General features: G+C 41.9%; 1 protein-coding gene across 1 annotated transcript in view; it reads left to right on the top strand.

Moving 5' to 3' along the window:
• Nucleotides 1-17,901, top strand: part of LOC146786067 (dehydrogenase/reductase SDR family member 4-like) — a 264,337-nt gene that overhangs the window by 152,395 nt on the left and 94,041 nt on the right. The window contains exon 4 of the mRNA XM_085635486.1: nucleotides 11,402-11,503. Within this exon, the coding sequence (XP_085491612.1) occupies nucleotides 11,402-11,503 (102 nt within the window). The remainder of the gene's footprint in view (nucleotides 1-11,401; nucleotides 11,504-17,901) is intronic.

Below are 17,901 nucleotides of genomic sequence, written 5' to 3'. Positions count from 1 at the left end.
TTAAAACATCTATGTCACTGTGTCCCCTCCCTGCCCAGGTTCTCTCCGTCCTTCCCCTAATTCCTTATCCCCCACCTTCCTTGATTCTGGAGGTTGACGTGTGCACACATCCTCCCTCCATAACCACCCCTTGCTTTTCCCTTGCCTCATGGTTGTTTAGTTATTCACATGTCAGAAGGTAGGTAATGTTTTGCTGACTACTGCACCCTTCCTGGTAAAGAAGAAAACTACCCTCTCTAAATACCGGTACCCTGTATCCTATCTGGAAGTGAACATATATAGAAAATAACAATCAAAAAGTCATGAAGTCATAACTTTCAAACGCAAAATTGATAACAAGTGACGTATTCAAAATTTGGTGTTTGAATTTCTGGCCATCTTGAACCTCAAGAAAAGCTTCGTTCCATAATACTTCTGCCCTTTTAATCAGTGGAGCCAAAATTCTTGCTTCTTGAATTCTGTCTTTTGAGATCTCATTTCTTTGTACCTCTAAGATTTGTTAAAGACTAGATAACGAAAAGTGAATCCATGGTGATGGTAATAGATCTCTATACTGGGATGGGATTTCCTCTTTGATCAGATCAAAAAAAATGTGTGTTGATAATAACCTTCCTTAGAGGGCAGAAAGGTACTTATTGGATACCATCAATGATCAGACCCTTCAGAAACAAAACTTTGCCAACGACCCATTCATGTGGCAATTCTGTGATCCATTTAATGATGTTGTTATCTGTCTTATCACTGGTACTCTTGTGGTTTCTGCAGCATTTTCAATTCCTTCGAGAATCCCTCTATATGTATTTTGATCTACTAGGTGTTTTTTTTAAATCTTTAAATTTTCGCTTCAGGATTTTCATTTGACCATCTTTCTTTTCGGCTACTGCTTGGAATTGGGTTTTGAACTCTGAAATCTACACTTCTGATTGCAGTCTACAGTAAGATAATTGAACGATCTTTTCAGCCCTTGTTTCATTAAATCCTTCTAAGCCAGCCTGATGCATGTTGTTCTAATATCCTTGACCTTTTGGAATATATTATTTTAGAGTATTTTGGCAGATGGCTTAGAATTTGAGGAGCTCGTATCATGCAATAAGGCCTACCCCATAGAGCTTTGACCTACTTTCTTTTGAGAAGATACCCATGCATGTTTTCACCCTCCAACCTACACTTATTACTGCTTGAGATTCTCTGCTGAACTCTTCTAGGTTGCTGGTGCATGCTGAGACCCTAGAAAGGTTCAACATACAAAATCTTGAGCCCTAGTTCAATACATATTGGGCTAGACAGTGGGCTGCAAGCTTCTCTTCTTCTCTACAGTACCTTCTCTGCAAGTTCCCTCTACAGTATCCCTTAAAAAACATTCCTTTGTTTGGGCACGTAGGAGGGATTTCATAGCCGTTCAAAGAGGATTTGTTCCATCTCTGTTTTTCCCATATATGTCATGGCTAGGAAGAGATGAAGGGGGATAATAGTGTGCAGGTAAGGAGCAATATTAGCTATGTCAAGGGGAGCAGGATTTGTAGCTTGGGCCCATTTCAGAGGTCTATTTTGGGTTATTTGCAAAATACAAACCAGGATGGAATATGTTATTCTCACTTGTCTCATTATTTTATACCATCAAATTCTCACATGTCTCATTTATACTATTATTGCTTTCTAATGTTGTATTGTCACCTGGATTATGATTTGGGTGCTGGAAACTTTTGTTATTTAAATGTGCATTCTGTGCTCATGTGAGTCTGATACAATGGTGGCCATAGTGTCTCCTTTAACTACGCCACTACTAGCAATATCTGCCCCTCCTTCGCGGAAGATAACTCTCTGGTCTCAAAGGGTGCTTGTTCAGCTGCAGTCTAATGAATTTGAGGATGGCCTTTGGTTCTTTTGTGCATCCTTCAGTTTCTAGTGCTTACTTTGTTATGCTGTCTGCCTTCGGAGACACAGAAGTTGAAGCGGTAAGATCTGAATCTAGCTGACTCAGTCTCTGTGTCCATGTAGATCATTTGTTGAAGATTAAGGGCCTGATTTATAATTCGGTGGACAGCCCAGCCTCTGCCAGGGCGACAGTGTAAATTATTCTGTTGCCCCAACAGGGGTTCTGCTCACTAAATTAAGACAGGTCATGCCAATGCATTGTAACTTTTCTGGATGGCCCAATCAGGCATGATGGGGCTGTGCTTCAAAATTACATGTGTTTTTTATATAAATAAACATTTAAATTAAATAAATCCAAAAGCATGATTTTCTTTTTGAAAATTATAGAAAACAATGTACAGCTTGCCATAGGAGTTTCCTCCCATGGCAAGGGGGCAGTGTACACTTTTCAATGCCCTTTACCACCTGGTTTTTCATATAGGACTGCCCATCTAAATTAAGCAGGTGGACATAAAGCTAAACTTTCAACAGCCTTCTCTGTTGGAGGAATTTGACCAGGGTGGAGCGGGAATAGTCTCTGCTGTTGTTAAACTATGGTCTGTCTGAATTTGACTTGGGCGGGCAGACCATAGTCTTTGTGGGGAAGGAACTGCTTTGCATTGTGATGTAGCTCCCTCTCCACCACAATATAAATCAGGCCCAAAGGCACATCTTTCCCTAGCATCTTTCCCCTTCATAGTGATTTCTTATCCTGTACCTATTTTTGCCTAGTTCACTGGGCTCTTGCATAGTTTTCATTTTAGACCCTCTTCCACACTCTGCTGCATCAATTTTACTGGATTTACTCTTTGCTTCCGGCATTCCTCCTGGTGCTGGCTTTCTAAAATGGACCATTAGTGCAGAAAGTTTCTTTTTACTGCTTTTGTTCCTTGTACTTATTTTTTCTTTGTTATTCCTATTATCTTTTTCTATGCTTTCTTATTCCTTTTTTTACCTCCATATCTTGTTCTTCCTCTTTTCTCTTGTCTTTCCACATGTATTTATCTTTTTCAATTTCTTTTACTTCTTCCTCACTAATGGCTCTTCTCTCCTTTTAATTATTTCGCTTTTCTCCGCACTTTTCTAGCTATTTTCATTCCAAAGATACAGTATTACTATTAGTATTATATTTAATATTGAATTCCAGTGTTTTCCTATTAATAGCTTTGATGTTCAAGTCACTGTAAGGATATTGTTAACATTAATCTTTTAAATGTCCTACTTTCACATACCATGCCCCCTGTCTTATGGCAAATAAGGCCTACTTAGGCTGAACGAGTATTGCAGCCACTGGAAGCTTTAATTCCTTAGCCCTGTGTCCATTTTGCACCGCATACTAGGGACTTACAGGAAAGAAAAAAAAACAATCAGATGTATACCACTTTTACCATGTTGAAAGGAGGGGCATGCACAGTTTATCACTGGTTAGCAGGGGTAACATGCACAGAGCTCACCAGCACAAATTGAGTTCAGAAAAAAGGCAAAAAAATCTGAAGTGACTCTGCAGAAAGGACAAATTTTGAGCAGTTATTAAAAAAATGTACTTTAATTGTACATAGATGAAAGTTGCACAGCAACACAACATAAATAACACACATCATTTACAAATACTAGGAACATTTGCTAAAACAATTCTGGACATTCTTCTATTAATTACAATAAAAAAACTCACTTAAATTTAATAACATTTATAAAAAAGTAAGCAGCCAACATCAACTCTAGCATTGAATTATACCATAAAAATTACATCTACTTGAGATGAAGTCCTCGAATGTGAATGGCCTGCTGCACTGCATTAAAGAAACTGCTGTTCTTCACTGTGCCAAGAGGCTTCGGCTGGCAGTCTTCATGTTCCAGGAAACCCATTTACTTGGGGCACATTGTCCTTTCCTCCGCCATCAAGGATATAACAGGGTGTATCACTCTTGCTTCTCCTGGGGCTCACATGGGGTGGCTATCCTCTTGTAAAGGATTCCCGCCTGCAGCGACAAACATCCATACTGATCCCAGGGCTGATACATTGGGGTGGAGTGCATGCTGGAAGGCAGACTCTATACCTTCATTTCTCTGTACGACCAACAGTTGCTTCTCCCTCAAACACGAGATATGCCGGCTTCCCTGTTCCTGGCATTGCCTCAGAGCACCATGGTAGTGGGTGGAGACTTTAATATGGCCCCTGAGCTGGGGAGTGACCCTTGGGGCGTGGTAATTTCTCTCATTCTTGAACACTTGCTGCTTGGATGGTTTTTCTGGGCCTTTGTGACATGTGGAGGACCTACCACTCCTATGACCATACTTACACTCATACTTCAGCAGCGTACCGCACCAGGCACCATATTGTTTTTCTTTTAGGGCCCACGTGGACATCCTTCAGTTAACCAATACTGTGATTCTCCTATATGGGCATCTCCTATAATGCCCCATTAATGGTTAATCTAGGCTCCTCGTTTATTGGGTCTCGTCCTATTTGGAGCCTTAATGCATGGCATTTGATGGACCAGTAGTGCTTGCCACACATGGAGGCTGCACTGCAGACGTATTTCAAGGAAAGTCAGGGCACAGTCCAGTCACCCTGTACCCACTCGGTGTCTGGCAAACTCACAATCCGTGGCCATGCTAGGCAGTTAAACTGTGCTCAGGAGAAACGTAAGCTTGCCCAGATTACTGCCCCAGAGGCTCAGTAAACCTCCAGAGCCAGTTGGAGAGTACTCTAGACCTTGAGCGGCAGGTGCCCGCTGCCCTGGAGACAATGAGAAAAGCTCTCTCTCCCTTGAGGAGGCTTGACAGTGCTGGAGGGCCTCGATTTGTAGAGTATTCAAATTTGGGGATAAGTCTGCTTGCTTTACTGAATGGCAGCCAGGGAAGTCGCCTGCAGAATGATACCATGTATTTTGGGTTAGGGTTCGCATCTGGACAGCCACCTCTGATATTGTGCGGGTGTTTGCGGAATACTATGGGGCTCTTTATGGATCAAGTCATTAAGGCTGAGGAGATTGGGGAGGCACTGTCTGATACGGCCTCGAGCAAAACACCTGGATTGGCTTCTAGTCAAGTATTACCAGCTGTACCGTGAGCTTTTGATTCCTCATCTTCTGCCCCTGTATAGGGCGACGATTGAGGCTGGCACTTTTCGCCCGGACTTTGAGGTGGCCACGATTGTGGTGATACCCAAACCGATTCAATACTTGGATGTGTGTGTGGCATACCGACTGATTTCTCTCATTAACATTGATATTAAACTCTTCCCCAAAGTGCTGATTAACTGGCTACAGCGCACCATGCCATACCTGGTCCATCCCGATCAATGTGGCTTTAAGCTGGGGCGTGTATCCAAAGGGTCCAGGTGGGTCTTTCTCAGGCCCAATGGCTGCAGCACCCACCGGCCCTACTCATGATTGACTTTGAGAAAGCCTTTGACTCGGTTGATTGGTCCTTTTTGGAAGCTGTTTTGGGGAGTGCCAGTTTAGGGCCTCACTTTCGTAGACACACCAATCTTCTCTAGTCCCACCCGTTGACACAAGCTCAGGTGAACTGGACACTTTCTGCTCCTTTACTGATCCTGAGGGGTACCCAGCCAGGCTGCCTGCTTTTCTCTATCCTGTTTGCCTTCACTTTTGAGCCCCTGACCTGTGTAATCCATTGTGATGCGCGTATGGGGCAGGTCCTTGGACTCTGGACCTGAGCAGCGTATGGTGTTTAATGCTGATTATGAGCTCCTTTTTCTTGGGATTGGGTCTGTGGTGTTTGAAGATGCTGGTGCTTTACGAGAAGGCCTCGAGGCTCTGTGTCAATAGTACTAAGTATCTTCTGGTGCCTGTTACAGGTGTACTCAACATCATCATTCCTATCCATCGCCTTAGCTTTCGGTACCTGGCGTACATATTTCTACACTTCTGGAGCTGGCGTCGACTCTTAACCTGTTCCCCCTCCTTGCTTCCATGAAGCGTAACTTGCAGAAATATCAGCATCTCTAGCTTCACATGATGGACTGAGTGACTCTCTTTAAAATTACATTGCTACCTTGATTCCTTTACATGTTTTAGAACTGCTGCCTCCCCCTCCCGAAGACTTGATTTGGTACTTTAGAGTCCATGGTCCATGATTTCCTGTGGGTTGGCGGGAGTCCTCAGATTGCCCATGTTAACTGTGGATTGTTGCCTTTTGATGGCGGCTTAGGAGCGGCTGATCTCTACTGCTCTTATTTAGGTTTGCCAGTGATGGTCCTGAATGACTGGCTCACTGGGGGTGTTGGATGATCCGGCGTATCGGGCGGAGCTGTCTCTGCTGGGCCTAGATAGGGTCCTCTTGGGCATACTTTATGGGGCACCACATTCCCTCTGTCTCCTGGAGGTTACTAGGGGTAAGCAGAACTCGCAAAGTTTTACTCTGCAGAATTCCATGGAGTTCCATAAAAGCATCACGAGACTCTGGAGAGTTCCACCCACTCCAAAACATTTGCAAGATGCAGTCCCTTAAGTGCAGCATGAGTGTGTTTACATTTGGTCTGCCCATTTAGAAACTAATGTATAGTGGGCTGTCTGCAAGGAATGTTTTCTTTCAAGTAGAAGTAGCTGGCTGCAAGTGACAGTCTACTTTTTGTATATCAGAAATGTCTGTGTATTCCTTAAACATCCACTCTATATATTGCCATTGTTAGACATTCACTCTTGCAAATGTCCAACATTTGTTTCAGTAGCTTCAACCATAACTTAGATGCAACCTTAAAAAAAGGTTTGATTGAATGCCTGAATTTCATTCTCTTAATATTCTGAGATGTTTCCAATTACATGCCTGATCCATTTGAACTTCAAGATATGTAAAATTCTGGACATTATCCATTAAATAAATGTCTTTGATACATTCGCTTTCAAATCTAAACAGTCCATAAAGGTAACAGAAGCATCCAAAAGTTTTTGTAGCCCATTAACCACACGCTATGAGCACGGCAAAAGCAACGTACTTTAGGCTGAGCGTGTGCCTATATGTGGGCCACCACAGCTTGTTGACACCAAACACTTGTCTAAATCATTTATGTAGAGTGTGAACAAAAATAGTTCCAAATCACACCCCTATCGTACACCTCTCTTGATCTTAAAGCGAATCAGAGCGTTCCTATTTCAGCACAAATCTAACACTGGTTTTAACGTCAAAATAGATTGCTCTCAAGAAACTTACAATTGATTCGCGCTAAGGGGCATATTAACAAGGGCTTTATCTCCGCTCAAAAAAGCGGAGATAAAACTAATGCCCTATTACAAGAGGGTGCTAACATGCATAATCGCATGTTAGCACCCTTTTTCCCGACACCTCCCTTTGCATCTCTAATGAGATACAAAGTGGGCGTCACTGGGCAGTACAGCCTTGCAAATATCAGCATTTTAGCAGACGTTATTTTTTGGAGAAAACCGCTGTTTTCTCCAAAACCTAATGTCAGCTAAAATCCTGACTTACCCATCCCTAACATAGGGGGTGGATTATGGTTATCGCCCTTTTGCAGGGAACATCGCTGGTTTTCCAGCGATGTTCCCTGCAAAATGGCAATTTCCCCCGCTATCGCTGGAATTTTTATCGCCCTGGAGCAACGCGTTGTTGATAACGCGCTACCAGGACAATAAATTCCAGAGATAGATGGCGATGAATAACAAAGCGCTAAGCGCGCTTTGCGCTATTCATCGCCGTTCCTTGCTGATATGTCCCTAAGTTTCGAATGACTTATGCAATCAAATGCACAGCTTAAACCCATGAATACTGCATGAAGGCAACCTTTTTTTTTGCTACGTATTCTTATTAACTAGTAAATGGTAGTTCAGGAACTATTCAATAGTGAACATACCTCAAAAAAAGACACATGTCTGAAAGAATGAAATTTTCCTCTGCCCTGGTCTCTAACCCTTCCATTATTACTCTTCATATTTTCTTGACCATAGAGTCTAAGAGAGATAGAGGGCAATAACACGTTTCGTCACCCCTGTCGCTCTTTTTAAAAATAGGTATTAATATCGAATTTAACCAGGTCAGGGGCAAGCCACACTTTGTAGCACTATTTACGACATCCTTCAAAACAGTGGTGCACAATTCAACATCTTGCTTCTAAAGATTCATCGGATCCGATCTGGGCTATGAGACTTGCCATTAGGACTCCCTTTGATAGCCGAAATGATCTCAGCGACCCCAAAATTCAATAAAGCAAAGAGTTATTCAATGACTTGTCCCGCGACAAAATACATGGTTCTTCAGACTGGGGTAAGTAACAAATATTGCTAAAACATATCACCCATCTCTCTGCATAGATCTTTGTAGCCATAAACAAGTGGAATAGCCCAACTCAGCCTCTACTAGGCTATGATGGGTTCAGATAGGCCTCGTCTTGTCCTTGTCTTTCCTAAGCCCGGGAGGGTAGCTACGCTCTGCCAGCGGAGTTTACATAGTTTTGCATACTCCGGGCTCCATTGTGAACGCGGAGTTTAGGTAAAACTATGAATCCGTGGCGGAGCGTAGTTAGCCGGCCCCTCCACCCTTCCAAAGTAATTATAAAGTAAGAAAAAAGGCACTTACCTGCCTGGCTGCCTCCTCCTTGCATGGGCGCTCTCCTTCCTCATCCTCGCCATCCTTCTTCTCTGATAACCCCTACGTTGTACATCTTGAAAGTGGGCATGCGCACCCACAAGACGTACAATTTAGGGGTTATCAGAGAAGAAGGACGGCGAGGACAAGGAAGGAGAGCAGCCATGGCGAGGAGGTGGCAGCCATGGCAGGTAAGTGCCTTTTGTTCTTACTTCAATGACTTTGGGAGGCGAGAGGGAGCTGAGCGGAGTTCCACAGAGTTGTTTTCCAACTCCGTGGAACTCCGCGTCGAGGCACCACACCTGTTTGGCTCAGGTTAAGTCTTTCCCTGGCCACAGACTGAGCATGCTTGGTGTACATCCCATGCAACAGTGAACTAAAATGCTTATATATAGCGCTAGTGCTGGTGCATCTGGGGGCACCTCCTCCCCCCACTGTTCAGGCTGGTCGCTGCAGTCCACAGGAGTAAATGAACAGAGAGTGTGTCCTGCTCAGAGGTGAACAAAAATGTCCTCTAAATTGGTAGTGCATGGGGTGCCAACTCCTCCTCCTCTCCCTTTGCAGGCTGGTCACTGAAATCCATAAGGGTGAACGCAAACGCATCTCAGAGCTAAGATGATCCTGAAGGCAATTTATATATATGTGTTCAATGGATGAGGAAACATTTATGTTTTGGTCCACCCCATCAGTTTTCTGGGACCACCCTCAGACCAACAGAAAACAAAAAACAAATTAATAAAATTAATTTTCACAGCTGCCAATTAGAATGTGAGCACATAAGGTACTCTAAAATAGAGGTCAAGTATTTCATAATTTCTTTTTAGTCTAAGGAAATGCCCAAATGGCAGGTTGGCCCTGAGATTAAGCAGGTATCAGCTACTATAATGTAAGAGCATGTTTATATCAGTAGCTTTTCTAAACAAGATTTTTAGAGAAAATTATGACCACCAGTAACACATCAAGAAAACTAATCCTTAACTTATTATAGTGAATCATCATAACTGCTATGGGTGCAACATGTGCTCCAACCTTGGCCATAGTGTATGTTGCCCAGTTTGAGAAAGAAACTGTTAATCATAGCAAGGCTTTATGTACAGATTCCATTAGAAGTTGGGTGCATTATGTATTGGCAAAGCTAGGATGGTTTGGAGAAGTTCAGTGGATTCATTATTCCGTTATCAGACGTGGCTGATTCCAGTTGTGAAGATTTAAAATTCACTAGCAACTATGACAAGAGAAGGATTCATTTTCTAGATGTGCAAAGGGTGGATAAGGATGGTTTTGCCATAAAACATACAATTAAATTAGTGTCCTTTGAGTAATGTGCACGGTGTTATAACCAGGCATATACCAGGATTGTTTTACAATTGCCTTTTGTTGAAATGACAAAATCAATAAGTGCAGTGATTTTTTAAAAAATAATTCCCTGTATAATTCTTCATAAATATATTAATGTGAAAGAGTATTGAAATGGACTTTCTATATTTTTTTTGGAGTATCCTATGTGACCTTAATATAATGGTATTAAATATTTACTGTCTTTCAATTGTTATTGGTGTAATAGTATGAGGGGGTGCGGAATTTAGTTTTATGTACTTATGTTTTCAGTAGTGAGAGAGAATTGTTGGGTTGGCAGTATTGTCCTGATGACAGTCCAAGAATCTTAATGGAGTGGACAGAGATGTCATAATTTCCTCTACAATATGATAACTATACATAACTTGTCTTGGGCACTGACGTTGCTCTGAGATGTTTATGAGGGTCCAACATTATTTAAACAATGTTTCTACTTTTTGTATGATACGTGTAATATTTATGTAGTGGTGCACAGTTCGTCTCATTGTCTAATTTGAAAAAAACTAAAAAAACACACAATGACAGTTACACCCAATACAATTGATCATCCCAAACACCACATTGATCTGGAACAAACAGCTTTGAGAAAAGTAGACAGACAGCCTAAGCTGGGACACTTAGTGGACACTGGGACCAGAGGCTAGAAAAGAAAGATTGAGGGATAAATGTTAAGGTATTGGAGATTGATGAGACTTCCATTATATATAAAGTCACATGATGGTAGCATGATGGAACATAGGAGTTATGCAGCGACGTGTGGTGGAGGAAGAAGCTTTTCTGAGCAAAATGCTGTAGAAGCTGCCGCAGATCCATCCTTGTGACTGGAGCAGTCTTAATAATGGCCAACTGCATCTAAAACACCCAAAACACAGAATGACAGTGACATATTATGGAATTGATGGCCAATAATCAGTTAGACTGATCGAGCAGCTTCACCTTACTTATGCTCAATTTGCATGACACATGATGCATCCACTCTAAACTCCCTGGAAGGCTGTTAATATATAAAAATTCAAATTATAATAAAAAGACACATTGTCTCAAAAGATCATAGCACTGAAAGGGACCACATTATCCTTGGGTGGTGATATTGTGCTTTGGCACAGTGCTGTCACAGTGCTGTCACAGTGCTGTCACTCACAGAGAGAAAAACCAATGACTCTGGTGAGCAGTAGCAAAACCTTAATGACACAAAAGCAGACAAGTGGCAGAAGAAGGATGACTGAAAACTGAAAAAGTGTAATAACAGGCATTATATCTGTGGAAAGAATTCTTGAGTTTGAGCGTCGTCTAGATCAGGGGTTGCCGTTGTAGGTCACATTTTTCAGTCTAACCACTAACAATGTTAATGAATTCAATTTAGAGTTCAGTTAGGCAAATGTATGTTAGGTGGGTGTTCTGAAAATGTGTTATGGGTCCTGTATTCCTGGGCCTATACTGTGCACCCTTGTTATTTTTGCAGTTATGAAACTTTTCTATAATATAGGCATAAATATGCAAGCTGATGACATAAAGAATTGGTGACTGCTTCATATTCTTCTAATTTGCTGCATTTGTTTTTGATAAGGCTTTAGAAAAACATGGGAGAATTGATTATCTATTCTCAAATGCTGCTGTGGGGGTCAACCCAATGAACGTCTTTGACACCACGGAAGAAGAGTGGACTGAGGTAAGACTACATAGTACTAAAATTATTTAATTTTGAAAGTCTCACTTTGGTTTAATTTGTCATCTGCCGTTCAGAAAACTATCCAGTCTATGAAGCAGTTGTTAGTTCTTACTGTGCTATAGCACCTGTGTGTATCTGGGTGCAATTAACTATTTGTGTGATAATGACATCAATTACCATTATCGTAATTCAAGTGTATCACTTATAGTTGAATAAATTAGAAGAGTAGCTAACATTGTGTTTAATGATGAAGTGATGTGGTGGAATGTGATGACCAAGTTTGTGTTTATTGATGAAGCAAGTGTAACCAGCATCAAAACCATTACCGACTATAGTAATCTATCTCAAACTCCAAAGGAATTACTTGTTGGGCACTGGAGACCTTAGATTGGCCACCCTCTTCTTGCAGAAGCCAATTCCTCCCAAATGGTTTTAATGTTCTAAGGGGCATTTTATATGCCAGCAGTGGAGTACCACAGTGTGGTCCACCCAACAAGGCAGTATGAGAGGGAATTATATTACTGGGAGGCTCAGTAAAATATACTTCATACACAAATGTATGTCCAAATACAGTTAGAGTAAAACTGACCTTAGAATCTCATTACAAGCTTTAAAGGGTACATAATGAGCCAAGATTGGCCCTTGTACTATGTAACGATCAAACGTTACAGCTTACACATTTTAGTTGAAATAACATGATGGTAAAACACAATAGATTACACTCTGTATCTCAAACAAAGGGTGCATTCCCATTGGGTTCACAGATCAATTTTGAGGCATTAACATCATTACACATCAGGCTAGATTCAATTTGACTGAGTCTTGTCTGCCAGAAAGGAGACTTACATACAGACGAAAGTCTTCCTTGCTCAGCCTACACAAGAACACGTGTTTCCACAAGTGTGCACAACTTACCAGACACCCATACTTAACTGGCTTCAAGCATCAGCCTTACACTAAAAGATGGGACTGGAGGCTGCAGCTCACACAATATCCCAGGATCATGACAGTGAGTGAGTTTCACTTTGGGAGGCTCACATCATAGCAGAGGATCAAACAATCAAAAGAAATGGGGGGTTTTCACAGGTATGTAAAATCATCAAATAAATAAGTAAGTTGCCAGGTCACTTCAGAGCACCACCAGGAAATCAGAAGAGAATCTCACTTTCTACCCTCTCACCAGCTCAAGTACGGAACCAATCATGGACGTAAAGACCAGCATATTGCCTCAGGTACCATTAGGAGCAATACGTCCTGCATAGTACCCCACATGGCACAACAGCACTCCAGAGAAATGATAACCATGTGCTTACTTTTCACCCTCTACCAACTCAAATAAAGAATACTCAGGAACAGATAAGCCACTGGATCGCCTCAGACGCTACCTCGGAATTGAGGTTCATATGAGCCTTGCCCCTGAACACCTATTGACAGTGAGAAAAGGAGAATACTTTACTCCTCTGAGCTACTTAAGGATATACTTATGTTGTAGCACTGTACCCCTAAAATCGTGCACCTCAATAGCACGCCATGGGTGGGTGGATCGGGAAGGGTGTTAAATATCCATTGCAGGAGACAATGTGTCGCAAGATAAGGTACAAACCAGCATATCAAAAATCACAGTCAAATAAGAAAGGCCTGACTAAATAAATGATTTTTTTGGGGTGGAATTAGAAATTTATAAAGGTTTATTACAAAAAATGTAAAGTACATTACAGAATAATGAAAAGAATTAAAAGCAGAAACTGCTAGGAAACAGGGAAATCAATTGCCACAAGCCCATCAGTACAGAAAATGAAAAATGAAGAAAATGCTAAGTCTCAAATGTGCAGCAAAATCAGTGAGAGATTGGACAGCTTCCCTAGTAGCACCAAAAATCATCTGCTCACCCTGAAATTTGAGAGTTTGCAAAGAATATCTTCCTATAGACAAGCATGGAAAGTGCAGAAACATCATGGCAAGAGCAAAGAAAGAAAGAAATTCCAGTAGATCAGAAATTGGATTTTTTAATCACCATACAGCCTTATTTCCTAAGCACTAGCCCACTACATGAATATTAATTTGACCTAATGTCATCAGGATGTGTCAGAACAGACTAGTTACATAAACAACAGTAAACCATCGTGAATGAATTCAGTACTGAGTTTAAGTGGATGAACCTTCAAGAAATGTTACATTACTGAGCCTATGCTAGAGAGTCTTCTGTCAAACTGGTGTCAGTGGGAAATAAACAAACATGACTTGCTTGACTACATGTAGGAGAAATAATAAGCAGAGCACAAACATTACGAGACACTCATTTTGTAAAAGATGGTGTTGATGCCTATTTGAGGCCTAGTTAGCTTATGTTAGAATAATACACTTTAGCAGGCAATATCAAAATTGTTTCAAAGTTAATAGTATCATATTAGTACACACTTGAATTTGAGCATAGATTATTATTCTCCATGTTATTATTAATGCCCAATTCTGATTAATGCACAAATGCTTTCTCACTTTCTATTGACTTAAGTGAGCCTATGTATTCAACTTTATGTGATACGATTAAGGCAACCAATGGACGTTGCATCAATATATTGAAAGTACATTGCTAACTAGATTGATTATCAGTTATGCTGTCCACTGCTAGATCTGATATTTTCAAGTGGTCCTTTCTACGTTTTATCTTTTAAAACATCAGTGTCCAACTGATGTTGGCTCCTTATCATTAAATGATTTAAAGAACTTCAGATTTACAACATGCTCCTCATTTAGGAAAGTGGCAGTAACAGGAATGGAGCTTAATTTTGATATTCCAGTTATTTTTCATTTTTTCAGTGCCATGCCATCAAAGACAATATGTAGGTACTACCAGAAAATGCAGTTGGAGGACCAGGAGCTAAAGAAATAATGGCATCTGTAGTGTCTTGTGAGTTAGCAATGACGGAACCGTTTGATTCCTGATGGACTCCGTAGAACTGTGATGTAAGTGTTCGGATGTGGTGAATAGAGTTCACATTTAGAATGCTAAGTTCGCAGCTACATGCAGAGGAATAAAGTAGTGTAATAGCAAGCTCCGTATGTGGTGTATTCATTTACGAGCTCCCAGGCTGGGGATTAAGCTATAACTGGTGATGATATAGGGATACGTAACCCAAAGATCGACAGTGCTCTCCTGGCGAGTTTGCTGTGCTCCCGCAAACTGCTCATGCGTGCCACACATGCCTCAATCCAAGTGACGATTGACGTTTGGAGTATGTGGAGTGAGAGCACCACTCCAGCCAGTGTGAAGCTTTTGAAGCTAACAAAAGTCCACTGAGACGTTTATTCATCAGTGACCAGAAGCCTGCTAGTTAGGCCGTGAAAGAGGTACTGCACCACTACACAACACTGAATTATAAAACACTAAATTATACAGTATGTCAACGCTAAAGGCAGTGACAATCAGAACAGGGAAGTGCTAAAGACAGCGACAGATGAGTGCAAAGATCCTCTAAAAGAGGAATCATTTCTGACATAAAGAAACACTAAAAGGCAGTATGGAAAATGCAATGAGCAGTGACAGCCAGCTGCAAGACAACACTGTGAGCAGAAGCAGATAAATGCAGAAAAACATTGGAGGCAGTGATAATCAGATATATGGAGAATACGATCACATTTACCAGAACCTGATAAAGCCAGTCATCCGACCTCTACACTAGGTGTCGCAACCCAATCAGAAGCATGGGGATTGTGCTTATGAGGCTGATGAATCACTTTGGACCAATGGAATAGTGTACTTGTTCAATCCCTGCTGAAAAGAGCGCAAGATATGGTGCCGTCACTTTCTTAAAATCACCTCTTACCTTCGATATAACAAAGAAAGAAAATATTTTGGCGGCAGATGGACTTCCTGGATCGAAATCTTCGATGATTTAATTGATGCACTAGAAGAAACACATAACAAAAAGATTGTCAAATACTTGAAAAATCTTGGCGGTGAAGGAGTAAAAGAGATAATAAACTGCTGAGAACTGATGAAGTCACATATAGTTAAATCAAAGAAATGTTACATCTCAAGTTCAATCCAATGCCGAATGTCGATTACAAAAGATATATTTTCAGTCAGGAATGTCGGAAAGCTGGTGACACAAATGACGAATTTGGTGAGAGACTTGATGCACTCAATTAATTCAATGATAAAGAAGGTATAAATCTCCGCGCTATCAGAGGATGTCTGTCAGATTCATTCAGACAATGAATGCTGAGAGAAAACCTGAGTCTGGAGCAAGTTCCCCTGGCTGCCAGAGCTGAGGAACGTGCTGATCGACAAGCTGCTGATATGGAGGCTGGAGGTGCCCTGAGTGAGTCAGTCGTGAACATGAAAAGCAAGCAGAAGCACAAAGTTGAAGGACACAAAGTAATATCTTCAAAGGAAAAGAAACTGCTTTTGATGTGGATTTTCACTTCCACACAGAGGTAAATGTCCTGCCGTTGGACAAGTATGCAAAGGCTGTGGGAAGGTGAACCATTTTGTAATGGTTTGCAAGGTGAAGGAAAAGTAAGTGCGCCACCACAAGAAAACATAATGTATGCCTGAACGTTCCAGTAGTGATGTTCTATGCACACCCACAAGGCCAACAGCAACATTAGCTGAGGCAAATAAACACTAAATGAAGTCAATCGTCATCTAAATCTTCATATAAGAGTTCTTCAGTTGCATTGTCAAGTGACAGTGAGGAAAACAGATGTGTGATGTCAACGTTTACCTCAGAAAATCATGTGCATGTGGGACGGGCAGCATGCAAAGAAGAATACGAGTCAAAGAAAAGTCAAAGTGTAAAATCCCTAAAGTCATTCAAACATTGTCCGAAAATTACAGTAAAAGTTTAGCAGTGGTGTAGGCTTGTGAACATTTCCACATATTCTCAAGTGGGAAACATTCCCTCTTGTACAGAAGGTCATGCTAGAGGGTCATATCAAGGAACCACACGCCACATCATTTGACTGGGCGGAGAACTGCACTCTACATACAACCAATGTCTAGCTTGTTCACCTCCCAACATGACAAGCTAAGGATGGAGTGCAAGGTAGTCACACTAAAACATCATGGTGGGGCACAGAGTGTATTTAGAGCACCTCTGGCATGCACAGCAATGGAGAGGGTGAAAGTGCTATTGGGAAGAAGTGCACCACTGCCAAGTAACTTCTGAATTCAATACTGGTGCGCTGCATGTGACTGGCTCATGCACATTTTCGAAAGTTACAGTATGACCTCTGACCCACTGTCACTGGCATCTTCATCTCAGTGCATGGTCTACACCTTATTCATTGATATCCTCATAACCTGCTCCACGCCCCCTTTCTCTCCCCTTACCACCCACTTCATTGAGTCAGGTTTTACATTTTCCGTTAAATTACACTTCTCGTGTCCACTTCCTCAACCCTCACACTTCTTCCCACGACAGCAAACTAGGCTAACCTCAGCACCCAGTGCCCCCACTACCCATATGTCATTGACCCTGCATGTTGCCCATTTCGCTAATGGCTTTTTACAGGGATGTGTGAACACTTTGGGGCAGATGTACAAGCCCCTTGCGACAACTTTATGCCGCTGTTGCGTCACTTCTGTGACATAGCGGCATCATAAACAATACACCACGTTGCAACATATTTACAACGTGACGCATCTAGGGAGATGCATCACGTTGTGAAGCCCTGTGCTACAATATACCTGCTTCAGATATAATGTATGCAGGGTGGGTGTACCCACACAGAAAAGTGACTCAGTGAAATCTACAAGATTTTCACTTAGTCACTTTTACAGTGCCACTGCGTCAAAACCTTACATCTGCTTGAAGCAGGCGTAAGGAGTGACACAGCATGTCAGGAATAGGCATTCCTAACCATTGCTGGAGTTGCGTTGCAACACAACTCCAGCAATGCACTGCCCATAAGACAAAAGATGCGTCACGCATCTGTCTATCCTTGCGCCACGGAGCACCGCATTGTAAATGCGACGCATCCATGGTGGCGCAAGGGTATTTTTACGTGACGCATTTTAACTGGCGCACAGAGATGTGCCAGTTCTTGTAAATCTGCCCCTTTGTGGGGGAGAAGTAATTTTTCATTGGTAACCAATACATTTGCGAAAAGTGGGGAAAATTACTAATTTCATGTAGTAGATCAAGACTGTTTTACTTTTCTAACATACTTGACCCCACTGCCTACCACATACACCTGCTCGCAGGGATTTCCCTCAACTGCTCATTGCTGCGGCACACCCTGGTGTCAATGAGCAGGTCCAGCAGGGGGCCCTGAACTTGCTGGTAGTTACGGAGATGAACACGTCCTGTGATCCGATCTCCTCCAAGACGGGCTAGGTGCTCTTTTGGGGGCTGCTGGGCTGGCACTACGTCCCGCATGACATGCCGCAGGGT

This window comes from Triturus cristatus, chromosome 11, assembly GCF_964204655.1.
Source record: "Triturus cristatus chromosome 11, aTriCri1.1, whole genome shotgun sequence".
Classification (NCBI taxonomy): Eukaryota; Metazoa; Chordata; class Amphibia; order Caudata; family Salamandridae; genus Triturus; species Triturus cristatus.
Note: the sequence above shows the minus strand (reverse complement) of the source record. Positions and strands in the feature narration are given on the sequence as shown.